Source organism: Poecilia reticulata, linkage group LG5 (genome assembly GCF_000633615.1).
Source record: "Poecilia reticulata strain Guanapo linkage group LG5, Guppy_female_1.0+MT, whole genome shotgun sequence".
Lineage (NCBI taxonomy): Eukaryota > Metazoa > Chordata > Actinopteri > Cyprinodontiformes > Poeciliidae > Poecilia > Poecilia reticulata.
In genome coordinates this window covers 1561988-1581910 of record NC_024335.1, presented here as the reverse complement: position 1 = coordinate 1581910, position 19923 = coordinate 1561988, and the positions used below count along the sequence as shown (strand labels likewise).

At 41.7% G+C, this 19923-nt stretch overlaps 1 protein-coding gene across 1 annotated transcript; it reads left to right on the top strand.

Moving 5' to 3' along the window:
• Nucleotides 1-487: 487 nt before the first annotated feature.
• ywhaba (tyrosine 3-monooxygenase/tryptophan 5-monooxygenase activation protein, beta polypeptide a) lies at nt 488-14961 on the top strand. The gene is made up of 7 exons (XM_008408284.2): nt 488-611; nt 4383-4543; nt 6778-6918; nt 9810-9933; nt 10913-11076; nt 11212-11307; nt 12519-14961. The coding sequence occupies exons 2-7, from the start codon at nt 4391-4393 to the stop codon at nt 12573-12575; spliced, it is 735 nt and encodes a 244-aa protein (XP_008406506.1). The 5' UTR covers nt 488-611; nt 4383-4390; the 3' UTR covers nt 12576-14961.
• Nucleotides 14962-19923: the final 4962 nt, after the last annotated feature.

The window sequence follows — 19923 nt, the reverse complement described above, 5'->3', positions numbered from 1 at the left end:
TGTGTGTGTGTGTGTGTGTGTTTAATATAGTACATTGAAGGTTTGATCTGATCCATAATGTATTTAATAATTTGAATTTAAAATCTTCTATAGTGTGGTAACTGAATCTAAAACCAGACAAGCATTTAGTTTTATATAAGTTTAGTTGATTAGATACAAGCCTCTGTAAAATTTAGCTTAAAAAAAGCAAGTTAGAAATCGGCTTTTCTATGTATACACATGTCTATAATATTTGTAATATAAATATTATATATATTATATAGATATGTAATATTTGCCCACACAAGGCCGCATTGGCTGACATGATGCTGAACTTAGATACGACAGCAACGGTCTCATGGAAACAGTTGCCACGGAGACTGGCGGACGTCATCCTGTAACGGTTGCCATGGACCTCCTGACGTCAAAGCCCCTCGCAAGATGGTTAGGAAACCCCCTGGCGCCGTTGCCATAGATACTGGCGGGGGGAGGGGTGGGGTTTAGAGGAAGCGGAAGTGTCAGAGCAGGCGGAAGTGGTACTGCCCTGAATATCCCGAGCAGCAAGCGGAGGACGGCTTGAGATACTCCCATCGTTAAGAGAATAAAATCAGGATCTCTAATACGCTCAAAATGTGAGTTTACTAATATATTAATCGAGCAATATGTAATATGAAGGCTAAGCTAAGTTTTCACAGGGGAACGGCAGTCGGACTCCTGGTCCCGCGGGCTGCCTCTGCGGCGGAAGGTGCCTATTGTGGTTTGGGGCTGGGTGCGAGAATTTAGGCCAGAGAATTTAACCAGATAATGTGAAATAACCTACAAAACGTTTGCGGCACGGTTGCAGGTACTAACGGCGCAGTCGGAATGCTGCTGATGATTTGCCTTCGAAAGCACGGGCTCGGCTCGATGCGAGCCGCAGACCGTGTGGGGAGGGAGAAGCTTCTCTCGAGTCTGGCCATTTTGACAGCTTAGCAGCGGCCGAGCCGTCGCGAGAGAGCAGCCCGAACAATTTTAGCATCCTGTGCTAAGTACGCATCACGGCGCACTGCCTGTAAGAAGCTCCGTCTTTAAAAAGACGATATAAATGCACATTTTGTCCTCAATCACTGTAAATCGGTATTATAAGAGACGTAGCGCGGTTGTGAATGGCTGAGCTCCGTCATGGCGCAGTGAAACGAGCTAACACACCCTCCATATTTCCCGGGAGTTTTCGCCTCATACACGACGTTTATTTTTTTTACTGAAAAGTGAAAATCGCTGCCTAGGAATTCCAAATCGGGTTGATTAGCTTGAAAGAAATGCTACATTTGCCCCCCCCCAGATTGGTGAATCGGGCCTTCGGTTGGGTGTCGGCGCTCGGTCAGGTCCCGCTTGCTTGCTAGCAGCTAAGCTAATAGGCGCTAATCTATCTCTCCATCTTAAAATTCCGCAGGGGAATGCGACAAGGAGGGCGTAGCTGTTAGCACGCCGAGCCAGTCGGAGGAACCGAACGCTCCCGACTCGGTAGCCGTTTTTCAAGCTTTTAGTGAATCGATGCGTTTATATGTTGTGTTCGGTCCTGTTCGCGGTTTGAAGATGGAGCCTTTTGGGTTTTTTTTCTTTTTCTTTTTTTTCGGCGTGAGTGAGTAAGCCTGTTAACAACCAGGTGGTTGGATAACAGCCCTGCACGTGTAGAGTGAGATACTGGCGTGCTGGATGATCGGAGCTCGGTTCGATCAATTTTATTCGATCCGTGTGTCATTAATGTCATCTATTTAAAAACTGAACCGGGACAAGCGGCATTACATATATGGAGGTAATCAGAATAATAGCGTTACACGTTTGTGTTTAAGCTATCACCAGGAAGAAGATGCGTGAACGTATATATTTCATTTGTGCCTTTTTTGTTATATTTTAATCCAGTTAAAATAAAAACTTTGAATTGTATAAATATCCTTTAAGTCATGGGACATGTTTATTGTGTTTGAGAAGGGATTTAATGCATCTTTTCCTTTCTTAATTCTGCTCTATTTTTTCTTGAACCACTAACATTTCAAGTAAAAACGTACTTAATAAATATCAAATAAAACATAAAACAATTGATTCCTCAATGTATGAAAGTGTGTCTTGGTTGGTGTTAGATTTGAGGAAGTGAAAGTACACGCAATATATTTTTAGTAATAGGTGTACATGCTCATTTTGAAACGCCAAAAATAACACATCCCTGTGAGTATTTTTATTTATGCTGCATGTAGCCAGCAGAAAAAAAGCACAACTCTCTCCACTACATTTCATCTGCTGATGAGCAGAACAAGGTTTTAATTTCTAGTTTTACCACTGCCTGGTGTTTTTGGTACTTTGTATTTTGGAAAACGAATCAGGTCTCTGATCATACCTGTGAGTTTAATTACCCTGTAGGAAGCATGTATAATTGGTCGCACAATAACTGAGTGAAGACGTTGTCCAGATTAATTTTATCTTTTCACTTGTGAGATTAACCAGAGTTACCAACAGATTTTAACCATCAGTTTTGATAGGAAAAAAATTAAATAAAGCTCTTTAAGTCAATTTAAACTGTTTAACACATGTCAAACTTGATTTTATATAAAATATATATATATATCATTTAACTCTACTTTTATTTGAGGGTGAACCCTAACTATTGTAACTAAATGAAAAAAATCCAAAGCTTTTTTTTTTATTATTCACATCATCAAATTGCCCTCATGATTAAAGCAGCACCACTTGGCTATAAATAAAACAGGATGTGGTGAAAGTTTAGGGAAATGCAGCAGTGAACCATCTGTAATCTAACCTAACGTGAAAAACTGGATCCAGCGCATACCTATACGTTGTATAAATGCCTTTAATCACCGTTTTATTGAGGCTGTGTTGCTAAAGACGGGCCTTCTGAAGAAACGCAGTCTGGATAACATGACTGGTGATGAAGACATGCAGGTGGGGCGTCTTACACCACTGAACTTTTTTATACATTGTGGTGTTTGTTCAGCATCATATTACAAATGGCTGAGCTGCTGTTGTCCCACTAACGTCTTTATTTTAATTAGCAGCTGCTAAAAGCACAAATCACTTTGTTTGGTTTTGGATTTGGCGGTTTTCAGGAGGAGGAACGTTTATTTTGCGCTAAATGACAACTCAAACGTTTTTACAGTATTTTTTGACTAATTACTCTCGTTGCCAAATATCAATTTGACTCAGAAAGCCAATCTGAAGCTATGTTTTAATTACTTTTAGATTTAAAAGATTAATTCCTGATTTAAGTGCCACCTGGTGGTGTGATGAATCCCTACATGTGCATAAATTAACCAAACATCCATTTTGATCCTGTAATTATTAACATTAGGGTGCCTTGCTGCACAGAAGTCCAGTGTCTTAAGGAAATAAAACCCATTTTGAAGGTGCTACACCTTCCCTTTGCAGAGAAAACCTTGTGTTTTATCTAGACCCAGATGCTTAGCCAGCTGCAGCAGAACATCAGCACTTGCCTGAAGATATGCAGAGTCAAAGCTGTGGAAACAAAATGACATAATCCCTCGTCTAACTAGTTGAGCAAATGCCGACCTGATGGTAAAAGGAATCGTTTGACCACCGAGCTCCTTAAAAAGACTTATATTTGGGTAAAATGCACAATTTACTCAAATGCTTATACTTTGTGGCTTTATTAAATGCAGGAAATCAACTTTGTTGCTTTGTTTAAATGTTTTGTGCCTTGACGGCAGAATCTTTGAGTCATTGTTTACAGTGTGCCAGCGGTTGTAACAGGAACTCCAACAAAGGTGTTTCTGAGGACATTAGCAGCTGCTTGTCTGCAGGCTGGAAGCATAACTGCTACGTAAAGCATGTCAGGTTTGTTTTTCAGCTAAAACAAATAAAAGGTGATATATTAAAACACTACTTAATTACATTAAACCTATTGCCTGCAACAAAAATGCCAGTTTTTCATTTTACTGTAGAGAACATCTTGCTTCCACGTGGAGGTCAGAGGTCACTTGAGCCCCAAGAACATTTAATCTCAGCAGTTTTGAATTTCCATTTGGAAGAAAGTTGATTAGAGCTAATAGTATAACCTGTGTTTCCTCTGCTGTCATGAATAAATGTTTAGATTCCTGACGGAGGTGTGACGTCCCAGTGAGTCCTGCTGATTGGTCTGAAGAGCTGAAAGTCTTCAAGGATAAAATAATGACACATTGTTTTGGATTGAGCTTTTAGATCTATTAAGGTTTTTGAAAAATGTTTGAGTTTTAATAATGGTTGTCGATCTGGAGCCCGGTGATCCACCTCCTCATTCATGCCCTGCTGAGGTTTCCACACCCCTTTGTCCATTTGTCTTATTCAATGAGTTGTTTTTTGCTCTTCTGTACTCCAAACTCCTAATTTTGAGTTTATTTTTTTTTGTCTTTCAGCCTAAAAGATGGATAAGAACGACCTGGTGCAGAAAGCCAAGCTGGCAGAGCAGGCCGAGCGCTACGACGACATGGCGGCTGCCATGAAGGCTGTGACGGAGCAGGGCCAGGAGCTGAGCAACGAGGAGCGCAACCTGCTCTCCGTTGCCTATAAGAACGTGGTATGGCAATTATGGCTCTACAATTGGCTCCTAATCTGGTTTACATCCCACAGTAGACCTCATAGTTCACTGTAATTACACATTTAGTTGGACGAGCGTCAAATGTGCTTTGATTTTTACGTTTTTGGTTTAAAAAAAAGTCAGTTCTGTCATTGTTCGAAGAACCAGTGGCAGAAACGCAACCGATTCACTTTCACTCCAAGTGAAAGTCTTTTATGAGTCACTGACTTTCTGCACATCAATGCCAACATAATTGTGCTGAAGCCACGCCCATTTTTCAAGTCACTCTCTCACCTTTACACATCTGAGTCGATCTGAATAGCATTCAGCATTGCTTCAGAGTTTGAGACTTGATGTCATCTTTAGTGTGTTCTGGCGCCGCTGACCCCTAAAGGTCAACCAGTTTCATGCCCCAGTCTCTAAAATAAACACATTTTAAGAAATGGGCTTGTTTTCCAGGTGAGCAGGGACAGTAAACTGACCTTTCATTAATCTAGTTTCACATTATTCACCTGTCCTCTTCTAACAAACACAAATATTTTAACAAGTAGAGATTATTGACAAGAGGAGAAGATTTTATCTCACTCAAACTTTCTTGCACAGAACATGCAGGAGCAGCTGCACTGCAGTTTTCCGGTTTAGAGTTAGAGATCTTTTTTTTTTTTTACTTGCATCAGTACTACTAGGAATATATTAAATCACTGTAATTACACTGTAAAAACGGAGAAATGCCAGATGTTTTAATCAGCTAAGAGTAATAAATCATTCTTTTGTTGCCATTAGGGCTGTTGCAACTTGTCACCTGATGGTCAACATCACTATGTTCAGTCTTTAGTTCGTCTTTACTTATTTTCTGAGCTTCTTAATAAAAGTTATGGCTGTTTTTGTCCAAACTGCTGATTGTTTCCCAGGAGCGTTTATGTGAAAAATATGCTTTTTTAAAGCTGTTCAGTTGCTTGAAGCCCAAATTCCTCTCAGTTAATTTGTTTCAATTTCTTCTAATTGTGTAAATAATGTGAAAATCATAAATTAGTTTAACCAGGACAAATCCCCAAATGGAGAAAATGGGCAGTGCTAGTCCATGAAAGGTCAAACTCTGAACAGCGACTTCCAGAAAAACAGCTTTGTGAATCCCAGCCTCCACCTCTGATCACCTCATTTTGGTTAAATGATGTAAAAACTGAATTTTTCCTTGTACGTTTTTCGGGATGCGCCTGTATGAAGATTTGGGCCGATATTTAGATCACTGTTATGGCTGACGACCAATATTTACTGATATTATTATATATATTTCCGCACCTTTTTAAAAAAAAAAAAAAAACACCCCTTTGATTACACCACTTTCTCTCTGCTTCAGTTAAACATCCCACAATCCTTTGCTGCATCACTGTCACATGACCAACTTCCTTCACTTCCCCTCATTAACAAACTGCAACAAGATGGAAATATCAGTTATCAGCCCAGATTTATTTATCGGATAGATACCGGTGTGTTAAAAAATTACAAATATCGGCCGATACCGATGTTGGTACCGATATTTTGTGTATCCCTATTTTTATTCGGTTCAGTCTCATAGAATGTAAGATTTTTGATTAAGGGTGAACCTTTAAATAAACCCTGATGTCCTTCATTTTGGGACATCGGTGATTGGGCGATACTTGTTTGTGAAGCCGATCTGATCCACCTCGGCAAAGGCCTAAAAATCAGCAACTGTTTTCTTTTGCTCTGCCATGAGAGGTTTGACTGATGGTCACCCGACTGTGGCCAAATCTGCAACCTTTTTGCTATTTTCAGCAACATTTCTGACAAAAGAAAAATCAGTATTGGCCAAAATCAGAATTGGCAGCTAAGGCTTTTTAAGGATTGGTGATCAGTGATGGGCCAGAAAATTGCAATCAGTGCATCCCTATTCTTTGTACTTTTATTTTAAAATCCATGAGTTCATGACTTTGACGTGCTGGAGGTAACGTTTTCTACATTTACAGGGCGAAATTATAAATATTCTTATAAAAAAAAGTACATAAATTAGCCTTTTTTTTTTGTTGTTGTTGATTAATGAAAACAATCGTCAGTGGAAGCTCTAAAACAGCGTTTTTATATTTCATATTCAAGTAACTTTCTACAAAATAACTCCCGACATTCACTCCAGCAGATTTCAGTCGCCGGTGCAGCGGTTTCTTTTTCTGGTTTCTGATGATGTTCAATGCCGGTTGTGTGTGTGCTGCTGCCGATAGGTGGGGGCCCGCCGCTCTTCCTGGCGCGTCATCTCCAGCATCGAGCAGAAGACGGAGGGGAACGAGAAGAAACAGCAGATGGCCCGAGAATACCGCGTGAAGATCGAGGGTGAACTCCAAGAAATCTGCCACGACGTGCTGGTATGAACAGGAACGGGGAGGGGCGGCCGAGGGGTGTGAAGAGAATAAAAAACGGGGGGTGGGTGGTGATAATGGGTCCAGGGAACGGGACGTGGGACTGGAGTTGTTAAATAGGGCAGAGGTGGCGGAAGAGCGACTCATCCTCCCTCGGTGCTGGGAGGCAGCGGCGCTCTGCGTGGAGATTCTCACATCTCTGCTTCGGTTTCTGTAGTTTCTAAACGTTTTTAAATAAGACAGGCTAGGAATTTTATAACAAAATTACAGAAAAATCTGAACAGATTGAGTGTTAAACGCCCAATGTTGAAACTAGAGATGCACCGATTCTGTATTATCTGTATTGGTTCCGATATTTAAAAAAATTCTAAATCCAGTATTGGTGACGATGTGTCCGATCTATTCAGTCTCATTCTATGCTTTATGGTCTGGGTGACGTCATGTTTATTATTTATTTTTCATTATATTTGAATTCCTAATTGGACTTTCTGAACTATTTGAAAGAATGTTTAGTTTATTTTTACATGTTTGACCAACTTTTTATTTTAGTCTTATGTATTTGACATTAGCCGTTTTACTCTTAACTGCTTCAACTAATCAATTTAAAGTTGTTTGTACATGTTTGACCAAGTTTGTGAAGCTGTTGGTGTATTTAGGTCAGTTCAGGAGTGTGTTTCTGTATCAGATGATGCTAAACCTCAGACATCTGTATCGGTATCGAAAGGGAAAAAGTGGATCTCTAGTTGAAACTAGAAAAGATGGAGAACCTGAAACCTAAAGATGAGATGTAGTTTAAAATCTGCTACACCTCAAACTGGTTTAATTTGTTTTACTTCACCTTTAAGAGCCTCATAAACAGCTGAAGGGTTTAATGTGGGACTCGGCCTCAGCTTGACCCTCAGAGAAACGCTGCCTGCAGTTTTTAAACACCACAGGTGTGATCAGCTCCACCAGCAGCCGCTTCTTCACATTCTGGCCCCCGACGAGTGGAGAGCAGAATCTGCTCAAGGTCAAACGAGACTGAAATATTTCAGCGCATGAGCAGATGGCTAATAATATCTTCAAGGTCAAAGCTTGGTGGAGCCTCAGCGGTGATGATGTGGGGCTGCAGGAATGAAGGGAGGAAAGGATGAGTGGAAGCTTGCTGTCCTTAAAGCAGCAGCAGGAGGAGGAAGAGGAGGACCGGCTACTCCAGGACGAAGAAAATAATCGTTTTTGTGATAAATATAGCGTCTGAAGATGGAGCTTAGTGTCCAGGGAGTTGGCCTCAAATTGCTATCCCACCAATTTATAGCTTTGTTTTCTGTATCATTTTATTGCAAAATTAATATTTGAGTCTAACTGCTGCAATAAAAGATTTAAAATTCCTGACATCAGCACAATCGTTAAATCCAGCCCCTCAGTTGCAGAGTTTCTCTTATTGGTTCACTGCAAACAACCAAATCTGCTCTCCATTCTACCACATCGACCTCTGGCCCTGACGGGACTTGGTGAATTCTGTTCCACAAACTAGTGACCAAAAAAGCCCCAAAAACCCGGGTCAGTATCTGCATGTTTCAGCAGGTCAAAGTTGAGACTGTAACGTCTTTTAATGCCATCTTGAATGAAATTAAAACTAAAAAAACTGTAAATATAAGGGATGGTTGGGCGATGCAATCAAGAACCCGGCTTGATCTGTTACACATGACTCTATACATCCTTAACCTTCACAGTGCCTAGCTAGCTTAAGTTTGTTTTCACAGAATAGCCTCTTCTGAAAACTTTGTTCAACAAACTTGTAATAAATCTGTACTTACCCATGATGATGCTAAAACGCTAGCTAGCTAGCTAGCAAGTGTTTATTAGTTAGCTAGTTCCAGGAGCTTCACCGATCTCGAGTCACAGAACGCATTGAAGATTTCTATTTTACTCAAACTTCTGCCTGACTGAAAAGTCCAAGAAAATAAGTACAGCAGAGCAAGATTTAAGATTCCATTAACAAGTTTAAGATCAACTTCCGTTTATTTTTAATGAAAATTTAAGACTTCAGGGATTGGTGGACACTCTGTAGCTCTCAGCTTGGTTGAGGTGAATTTTGGCGCAGTTAGAATATATATGTGAACGCCAAGTGGACTGGAGATCAAAGCAGGAAGTGGACTATAGCAAAGGGTATTCTGGGTAAACTAGCGCTAGCTAGAAAAATAACGTAGTCTTTAGCTGAAGATAAATCCTCCAACTACTGAAGTCTGTTTATACTCCATACTTGCTTACATTTCGTGAAGAAAGAAGTTATGCTCATCGTCGTCTTCAGAGGTTTTGTCGTTTTCTTCAGTGGTTGTCTGTGCAGCGCCACCTCAGGCGAGGAGGGGAACTGGTTTTTTCAAAGGGTTTGACAGCAGCTGAAAATTAACAAATGGTTCCAAATTAAACTGAATCTACCAGACTCGGGTGGGAAGACGCCTTAAAACGGTTTCTTTTTTTACTATAAACTTTACTAAGCAAGATTCCACAAGCAAAAAATATGCAACGTTTAGCCGAGATGAAGATATTTTTGCATTGCAGAAATGTCGGTAAGTGCTAACAGAAGTGGGATAATGACTGAAGTTAAAAATCAGAGGGAAAGTGCTGGATGGTGATTGCTTGAGCAGATATCTGCACATTCTTAGGACAGGTTGGTGGAGTCAGCAGATTAAAATGGGCCTAAATGTAATCACTGGAACAAAGCTGGGCTCAGTGAAGAGATGCTCCGGGGTGAAGTTGCAGCTGATCACATGATCTGGATAAAACCCTCCTTTAAACTGTTAGATGAGGGCAGCAGTAGCAGCCAGCGCGGCGGGGTGCTACCTGTCTGGACCCGGTCATAGGGTTCCAGGTTTGTTCTGATGCACTGACCTCTGACTTGTCCCTGTTTGTTCCAGAACCTGCTCGACAAATTCCTCATTGCCAACGCATCTCAGGCAGAGAGCAAGGTGTTCTACCTCAAAATGAAAGGGGACTACTTCAGATACCTGTCAGAGGTGGCCTCTGGGGACTCGAAGAAGGGTGAGGACCCCGGCTCAGCCTCACTGCTTCAAAGACGAACATTTCACACCTTCAGTTCCTGCAGTTTCCACACGAACTGGAGGAATAAAACCAAAGCAGTTCATCACCTTCTTATCATTGCATGGAATCATTTGCTCACGACGCTGTTAATTACACAGAATCCATGTGAAGCGTTTCTACTAACCATTATGTGGAAATGACATAATTGGCCAGAGTGGATGTCATTTGATCTCAGCTTCTTTGTCGTCTATTTATATCCTTTTCTTTAAGCTTCAGTCGAAGGCGCGACCGCCTCATGCAGGCTGTTGCTAAGAGACAGCTTCATCGTCCTGCCAAGGGTTTCAATCACCTAATTGCCATGGCGATGGGTTGACTGAAGTAGCACTGACTAGTATGGGTGGGCGATATGGACTTTAACTTTTATCATGATATTTTAAGGTGCTACTGCAATAATGGTAAAAGTAACGATCAGAAATATTGACTTGTTTTTAGGTAACAGTGTAGCTGTAGAAAAACATTTGTGGAAACTGCACACAGTAACCGCATTTCATTTTATTTGCATTTCAATGTTTTGGTATTTATTGAAACTTTTGGTGAACGGTGGAGAAAATGGTAAAAATAACATTCCTCACAATAGTTACAGGTTTATTTAAACATCAGTATTGTGACAATAAGTGATGAACGATGTCGGTGCTCACCCGTAATGACCAACACTTCAGTTATCAAACGGTCGCCAGGCAGAATCAGAATCACTATGCTAAATATTTAGTTTTATTTGATATTGGCTGAAAGTAAAGACATTTTTCAGGTTGAGTCTCTGAATGGACAAAAGAATAAAATGATAAATTAGCAGCAGCAGCGGTTTCCCTGGAAGAGAATTGTGTTCCCTCCACTCATAAAGCTTGTTGATATGAGCCGTAGGACAGAGGCGGCTGTGCAGGATCACTGTGTGACTGCTGTGTGTGTGTGTGTGTTAAAGAAACGGTGGAGAACTCTCAGAAGGCCTACCAGGACGCCTTCGACATCAGCAAGAAGGACATGCAGCCAACACACCCCATCCGGCTGGGCCTGGCCCTCAACTTCTCCGTCTTCTACTATGAAATCCTCAACTCGCCCGAGCAGGCCTGCTCTCTGGCCAAGCAGGCGAGTTTCAGCACACACACCCACATGTCTGCCGCATGTCTGCCCCTCAGCCGTTCACCCGACCTCCGGAACGGACGGCGAGGCTTTCAGGAGAGTCGGGGAAACTGTAACGATGGATTATGTTTTTCACTGCAGGCTTTCGACGAAGCGATCGCCGAGCTTGACACCTTGAACGAGGATTCATACAAAGACAGCACGCTGATCATGCAGCTACTAAGGGACAACCTTACTGTAAGTATATGCAACCAGCTGTTTTCTCACTAATCCACTTTTTGTTAAACATTTTTATTGAAACATCTGTTGGGATCCTCCATAACTCCTGGACAGCTGAAATATTCTCCCTTTCTATCTTGAGCTTCAGTCGATTTGACACATTAAACTTGTGAGAAACAAACGAGTTTCACAGGTGAAGCTGCTCTCAGCAGCAGCTGCTCTGATTGGCTGCCTGTCACCAAATGATTTACGCTCTCAGGTTATTCACCCAGCTGTGAAACATCAAACTGTGAGACGGGATTGGTTGAACCTTTTTGGATTTTCGTTCCTTTCGCTTCCACCTGTAGTAACTCAGCCCAGATGTTGGTTTGAGTTTAAAGTCTGGCTGATTGTTGTTCTGTGATCACTGGTTTTACGCTGCAGATAGTTTAATGAATGCTAAATTAAAGGAAGGATAGTCTGAGCTGTTTCTCATCGTCTACTTGGCACAGAAACATCTGCAATCTGATCCGACGTTTCAACCTTTTCCTTCTGGAAACTCAGTCCTGGAGTTTAGAGACCAAAGAAGTTCTGAGTTTCTGTTTGACCCAAAGATTCAACTCAGACGTTTGGTTTCTGAAGGGAAATATTTCATTTTGACGGTTGCATGTCGAATGATTTATTCTCTCCTCGATCATTAATGGAAAAATCTTTACAGGCAAAAATGTAATAAAACTTTTTAAAATAACTGCTGAGCTCATTTTGACATGTTTTTGTCGACTTTTATGTTTGGTCAGAAGGTTTCTGTACCATCACCCTAATCTGCCTCGGATTGAATTCGACTCCCTTCTGGTTATTAATTTTACTTCCAGTCAGGAAATGGAGGCTAATAAACAGTTTTGACTCATTTTGGGATAAATGGATTCAGATTAGCTTTATTTTATTTAAGGTTACAAAAACAAGACAAAGTGAAACGTTGTTTTACAAAGCAATAATTCCCTATTAGTAAATAAAACTGAAGAAGTGGAATATGAAGTTTTAATCTGTCTCAGTGTCGCGTTTCTTCATCATCCTCGTTTTATCCAACCTACTTCAGCTGGTTTATCACCTGCTGTTTGGCTCATTTACTTACATTTACAGTCGTTTGTTTTTCCTAGTATAAACTCTATTCTTTGTCATCGTCTCTCCTGTGTGACTGAGTCGCTGTAAATTCAGAGTTTTTGACTTACAGATGTTTTGTGTGTTTGCAGCTGTGGACATCAGAAAACCAGGGAGACGAGGGTGAAACCGGCGACGCAGACAACTAGAGCGCACTTCACTGTTAACCCATCCCCACACTTCTCCTCCTCCTCCTCCTCTCCCTGTATCTCCTCCTCTTCCTTCTCTTCCTCCTCTCTTCGTACACATAAACAACCCGTTCATTCCCTCGTTCCCGCCTCTCCGAACCCGGCCGCCTGACTTCCCTTCTGTATAACCAACAGCATGAATAGCACCCGACCTTCACAAATATTACTGAGCGAACGAGGCGAGGTTAAGGACCCCGTCCCCCCACCCGCCCTCTCTCCATCATGGCACTCCAACACAGGCCAGCAGGCTCACACCTCTGGCTGGTTTAGTCTTATAGCACGCAGAGAGGGTTTCTATCCCAAACCACCAACTAAAAGAACATCCTCCAGAGCCCGCCTTCTCCTGTTTATACCTTCCTTGTTTAATCTTTCTCTTCCATCCCTCCCTCCTAACATCTCAGTACGTTCTCTCCCTCCTCCCCTCCTGTCCTAGTGAGTTAAAGCATTTATATAGTTGTCCATTCCTTCTCTGTTTGGCTTTTCATAGTGTACTGGCAAAGAATGGCTGGTTTTATTCCACTTTAAACAAAACAAAGGTTATTAAACTGTCCGTTTATTTTCAACAAACGCTGTGATGCTTAGTTTTTCCTCTAAATCCTCCCGACCTGGGAATGGAGGGGGTGGGTGGTTGTTTGAACAGCAGGGGAATTCTGCTGGGGGTTTATACAGAAGGGTCCTCCATACAAGGCTGTATTGTGACACTGATAAAAGTTAAACAAATGGTTTTTTCCTTTTGGTTTGGGTAATCAACACTTGCTGGTTTCTTTTTTTTTTTTGCCAACTGGGACCTTTAAAGATTTGACGCCATTTCACACAAAAAAATAGTAAATTGTTCAGCAAAAGTGGAAACATTCCATCTTCCTTTTCAGCAACACGACCCGCTTGCTTCCCCTCCTTTCTCTCGCCTGTCCTTTGGTTTACTTTTCCGGGTGTGTTTTGATTCTGTAACCAATCGATCAGTTCCGTTTTTTGAAAACTGTAAAATTGTAAAACATTTTTAGAGCTTAACTGTAAATCTTTGTTGTTGTTTTTTTTTTTTTTTTGTGGAGAACAGAATGGTTTTTGGATGTTCGTTACCACCTGCCTGCAGATAAAACCTTGAAGCCGTTACAGTCAGCTGCTGTTTGATGCTTCGGTGAATTATTATTTTTTAAACCAGATTTGTTTCTGCCTTCCTTCTCTGCCCTCATTCTGTCCATTCCTGCCTCTACAAGACAAGTTTAGTCAAGTCTCGTGTTACAGCTCGCGGCAGAACGCTGCAAAAAAAAAAGTGCCTGCCCTGAGCTGTAGCCGCTCAAACCTTCTGCAGCGCGAGTTAAAAACGGTACAGTCTGTGGAATGACGCCGCTTCCTGGGACCTGGCGTTTCTGTTTCAATCAGACCAACGTCAAAATCTAAATTCCTCCCCTGCTATTGAAACCGACGTAGCTCTGGTGGAACTAGTTGGAAAAAGTAAAGTTGGGTTTTGGTGCAGGTCGAAGCCTCGGCAGGTTATGTACATTTTAGGAGCCAAATCACAGCCGATCAGCCAATCGAGGAAATGAGAACCTGTAGTTTGGATTATGGTTTTAGAAAAATGTGCAGATCAGTTGAGGCACGCGTCCAACTGCACCGAAACGAATACTAAAAATTCAATCCCCCAAAAAATCAGATTTCATATTCGACTTTACACCCTGGTATTGGCAGATAAACACACTGCAGCTTTAACATTTTCCCCCCTTTTTCTACTCAGTGTCACAATAACCTTGTCTAAAGCACCATGACATTCCACTCTGTAGATGTAGAAGGTATTTTTCTTTTTCCTGGGGACAAATATTTTCATGCACTGACATTTAAAAAGTAGAAAAAGACAAAAAAAAAATCTCATCCTCCCTACTGCTCTTTTTTTTTCCTCTTTAGCTGAACAAAAAGACAGTTATTCTTCGCTTTCTAAGGACAAAACGGATCCCTTGCAGTAGTGAATGTGGCACCGAGCCTGTCTGTATATCTGGTATCTGAAATCATTTTGTTTTTACTGACCAGTATTCTGCTTAAAATAAAACAAAAATCAACCCAAAAACAACACAAAAGTCTGCTTCTGTGACGGTTTTCTTGCTTAGCTCGCACGTGGTTGTGAAACTTTAGGTTTAGCTTAAATATACAAAAAAAAAAAACACGAAAATGGTTTTAAAAAAATGGAGAAAAAAAATCCTGAGTACCTTTCCTTCACTCTGGTTCTTGACGTAAAACTAGATTTGTGTATGTCTTTTAAAAAAAATCCAATTCTAGTTTAACCTTTCATGTTATAAACAGGATAAATTGTAAAAGACGATTTAAAGTGAAATAAAGTTTTATCAGTTCCGAATCAGCCCTTCTCTTTGTCGTCACCTGCCAGCCTGGTCATGCTACATGTTTCTGACTTCCTGTTGACCGTATGTTGTACATCTAGAGGGGGGAAGGTTACCAATCAGTCAATCAATCAACGGATCAAATCTCTGGCTCAGACAACTGTTGAGGGGAAAAACTGTTGGGACAGAAAAATGCAAATCTTCACCACGTTGACGGGCTTCAGTGTTATCAAGTCTCAGCGACGTTTTATTCAAATAGACGTATGCAAAGTTTTATTCTCGCTTCATAGACGATCAGACAACGGGCCGAGAAATAATTCTGCACAAAGAAAAGGACTGAATGCTGCTTTCTGTTCATCATTTTTACCGTCATCACTTTTTACACAATCCTTTTTTTGGTTGAAACGATTTTTTTTTTCCCATAAACTGGGTTTCAGATGAAATTCTCAGGTAAATTAATAGAAATATCCTTTGCAGCTGAACCAGCAGCAAGTTGAAGTGGATGAGAAGACGGGACAGGAGTAATATAGTCCAGTTAAAATGTCAGACTGAGATTAAAGGAGGCGTGCAGCTGATTGTATTTCATGTGGATGGATGCTTTTCCATAAAACTGCAAATAGCAAGAATATTGCTAGGAGGAAGGATCTGTTATGCTACTTTGTGCACCCAGGATGCAGCTCTGCAGCAGCTCCATGTATTCAGTTCAGATCCGTTTATTTCTATAGCACTTTACAAAAAAAATAAAAAATTGAAACATTCCAGTTTCTAAGGAAACTCATCCGATTGCATCGAGTCATTGACTCGCAGCATTTTCTCCTGGATATAGCGACAACCTGCACATGGAGCATGCATGTGGCGACAGTGGAGAGGAAAAACTCCCCTGTAACAGGAACAAACCTCCAGCAGAACCAGAGCAAGCGGCCATCTGCCTGGGGTTTGAGAAGACGAGGCAGATGCATGATATTCATGAAAGTGTGGGGTGGAAGACATTTTCCAGCAGTAATCTGGACACATCAACTCTTTCTCCACATTTGCTGGCCAGTTTGATGTCACCCGACATGTTTCCTGCGGTCCTGAGGATGGGCGGGTCACGACCTGCTGCTTGCCCGGGCCTGTCTGTACATCTGAAACTAACGATTCAAAGGGATTTCCTCTTGGCCAGGACCTCTTGCAGTGGTTTGATCCATATTGTGGGTTCAGTGTTTGGGATGAACCACCTGCAGCCTCCAGACTCGGACTGTCCCACCCGTCTCACGCTGGGCAGCTCCGCCTTAAGAGGTTTGTTCAGTTTGCATCTTGTCCAAACCTCGGCTTCACACTTTGATTGTTCCTGTCCCGACCTTTGACCACTCTGGAGTTGATCATTCACCAAGTCTTTGCCGCGGCTGTTTGATCTGGTCGACTGGACGATTAAACTTTTCTTCCACTTCTTCCTGGTTTTGGTTTCTGTTTTAAACCATTTGAGATGATTTTAGCTCAGCGGTCTACTTTTTTATCACTGCTGTCCATTTTACTATGATTTTCACTGAAATTCACTACAACCAGTTTTGTTTTTTTTAACTCCTCTAATTGATCTGCACATCTACCAGTAAAGTATTGATCTGATTGGTCTTGATCATAGGGCTGCACAGTGGTGCAGTTGGTAGAGCTGTTGCCTTGCAGCAAGAAGGTTCTGGGTTAGATTCCCGGCCCCGGTCTTTCTGCATGGAGTCTCCATGTTCTCCCTGTGCATGGTGGGTTTTCTCCAGGTACTCCGGTTTCCTCCCACAGTCCAAAAACATGACTGTCAGGTTAATTGGCCTCTCCAAATTGCCCCTAGGTGTGAGTGTGTGTGTGCATGGTTGTGTGTCTCTGTGTTTCCCTGTGACAGACTGGCGACCTGTCCAGGGTGACCCCGCCTCTCGCCCGAAACGTTGGCTGGAGAGGAACCAGCAACCCTCCCGACCCCACTGAGGGACAAGGGTGCAAGAAAATGGATGGATGGATGGTCTTGATCTGCTCCAGTCGGTGCTGTTCTGTCCGGTTTATCTAAGTATTTGCATTCAGGGCCGAGAAGCTGCCGCGCCCGGCTCACATCAGACCAGAAACGAGGCTTCGGTGCCAACTTCCGTATTCATTTCATGTGATATTATTTTATTTTGACCATTCCACTGGGGAGACGAAACACGGAAATGTGTTTCCAGACAGTTAATGTGTCTCCAAAATGAATTGTTCCAGCACATTTACGCAGATCCTTGTGTGAGGACACGTTTCTGTCTGCGCTGGGTTTCAAAGCTCAGAACTCCAGGAGTCTTTTCTTTGTGCGGCTCGTTGTCTGAACATGCCTCCTGCTGCTCCGTCAGCCGGAGCGGTGAGTCACGGGTCACGCTGTGGTCGCTCGCCGACTTTTACAGCGGGTGTAGTCAGCGGGGAGGAGCTCAGAGGTGTGTGGCATCTGACTCACTGCTACATTAGTTTTACATGTCACATCACAGGGTGGGGCAGGAGCTTCACGTTCAGAGCTGCAGTCACTGGTGAAAACTCTGCAGGGCTCAACCTACGAATCCCACAGAATGTAGGAAAACCGAATGACGGCGCTGCAAAAGCACTAAACCTTACCAAGAGTCTTTCTAGTGGAAATATCTTGGTACACTTGAAACAAAACAAAACTTACAAGTAACTTTTCAGCAAGATCGAGGAGCTTCTAAGTAAATAATTCCTTAAAATTGGAAAAGTAGTAGTTCTGTTGGCGGATTATTTTTACTTATAACTTGGGGAAAAATGTCCAAGTAAAATAATCTTCCAATGGACCTCGGCCTTTTTCATCAACATTAAAGAATTATTGACTTAAAACAAGATCCAAAACCTTAAAGTTTACTTAAGTTTTGTCTTATTTCAAGTGTTCTAAGATTTTTGTCACTAGAAAGTAAAAGAAAAATACTTTGATTTTGTGTTTTTGCAGTGAATTACATGTTTGGCCTCCATGTTTTAGAGGACTTTACAGACTGACTGTTGTAATTGTGTGTGTGCGTGCGTTTGTTTGTAATACTTTGTGGGGACCATTTTCCTGACACATACTACGTTGTGGGGACCAAAGCTTGGTCCCCACAAGGGGAAACGCTGTTTTTGCGTCAGGGGTCAGATTTTATTGAGTTTTGGTTAGTGTTGGGTATGTAAGTCAAGATGAGAGTGAGGTTCAGGCTGTAGAAATGAATGGAAGTCAATGGAAAGTCCCCACAAAGATAGCCACGCAAACGTGTGTGTGTGTGTGTGTGTGTGAGAAATCGTCTTCCCTCCTTTCTGTATGAACTGGATCTGCTTTGAGGAAATTCATGTCTGAGTTCTCTGCCAACTTAAACATTTACCTCAACGTGTTGGTTACACTTTCGCTTTCAAGCTACTCGCCATTTCAAGCTTTGTAGAAAACTTAAATATTCAGGTGAAAAACTGAAGAATTTTAACAAAAGGCCGTCCAATCGTACCAGAACTAGACGAGGTCAGTGAAAGCAGCGTGGTTGTTGAGTGGTGCGTCTTTGTCCTGCAACAGAACCCAACGGTTTCTGTTTCCTCTTTTAGCAGCGGAGCCGTTCCAGACGAGCTGCTACACACGAAACATCCAACCAGAAAAGGCCTCGCTCGTAAAACACAGACTCGTTTACCACTAAACGTTTGAGGTGTCCAGCTCTACAGGTAGATGAGGTGACCTGCATTGACCGGCTCATCAGAATGATCTACCAGCAAGCAAAAGAAAAGGTTTTCTACAAACCTTTGACTCTGATTTAAAAAAAAAAAGATTCCTGGTTGACGGTTTCAGAAAAGCTTTAGGACATCTGGGAGTGTCGCTTACTAAAAATTGGGCAGAACTGTTGCCACCAGTGCAGAGCTTGCTAAATGTTTTGTAAGTGCATCTAACAAAAAGGACGCAGATGTAAAGCCTCTGGATGTAAAGTCATTTTATAAAGAATCCTGCTGATTGTTTTTGTCCAGGGAAGAAAAGGTTAGAGGTGCCAACAGAAAGAATCCACTTTAATCAGAAAGCTGGCAGCAGTTTGGTAGTGCAGCCAGAGTTTAGTGATCTCCAGCAGAGTGGAGGTTGTCGTTGGGTCAGACATTTGTCTGCTGCTGCTGTTTGTCTTCTGTCAGCTTATCGCCATCTGTAAGCAGATGATTGTTGCTTCGGAGTCCTCCGACTTGATGAATTTGTTACACAAATGAAAGTAGTTCAGACGCGTTAAAAACTTGGACCTGTAGTCAGGAAACCCACCAGAATGTAACCCGACTTGGATTTAAAAACAAAAAAACACACATGTAGAGAAACAGAAGCAAAGTGATCAACGCCTGAAGGCCGGTGAGCGTCGGTCAGGAGGAATGATCAACGCTGTAGAGATGGACATTCTGCTAAACGTGCTACAATCTGAACCAGGATTGATCCGCACACCTGAACCGCCATCTTGGTAGGCAAGCGCAACATGAAGCAAACAGAAAACTGAGCACTTAAAAACTGTAATGTACTTATATTGTTTATAAATTATATTGTAATGAAGCTAGTTCTAAGCTTATGGCTTGTTTATTTTTAGCATAGCAGCTGAGTAGCTACAGCTGCCTACCAAGATGGCCGCCAGCTACAAAGTCCCTGTAAGTGTGACGTCACTTAAAAACTGCACAAATGTAGCTTTTGAATTAAAAGCAGGCAGTAAACATGCTTTTAATTAAAGCTGTCTTCTGGATTAAAATGCTTTTAATTGGTCTGATATTTTAAATGTCACGTTTTCATAAACTTTTAGAAAATCACCAACAGAAAGTGTTAAGATAAAAAGTGTTAAGGTATCCATCTGTGTGTAATTAATCCAAATAATCGTTCATATTTTGATAAAGCGGTGAAATAAAAAATGCTGAACCAAAGATGTGATTTCACACCGAAGGTTTGTTTACGATCAGCAGCTGAAGAATCTGACATCAATCTATGTTTCACAAACTTCCTCTGGATAGAGCAAAAACGTGAA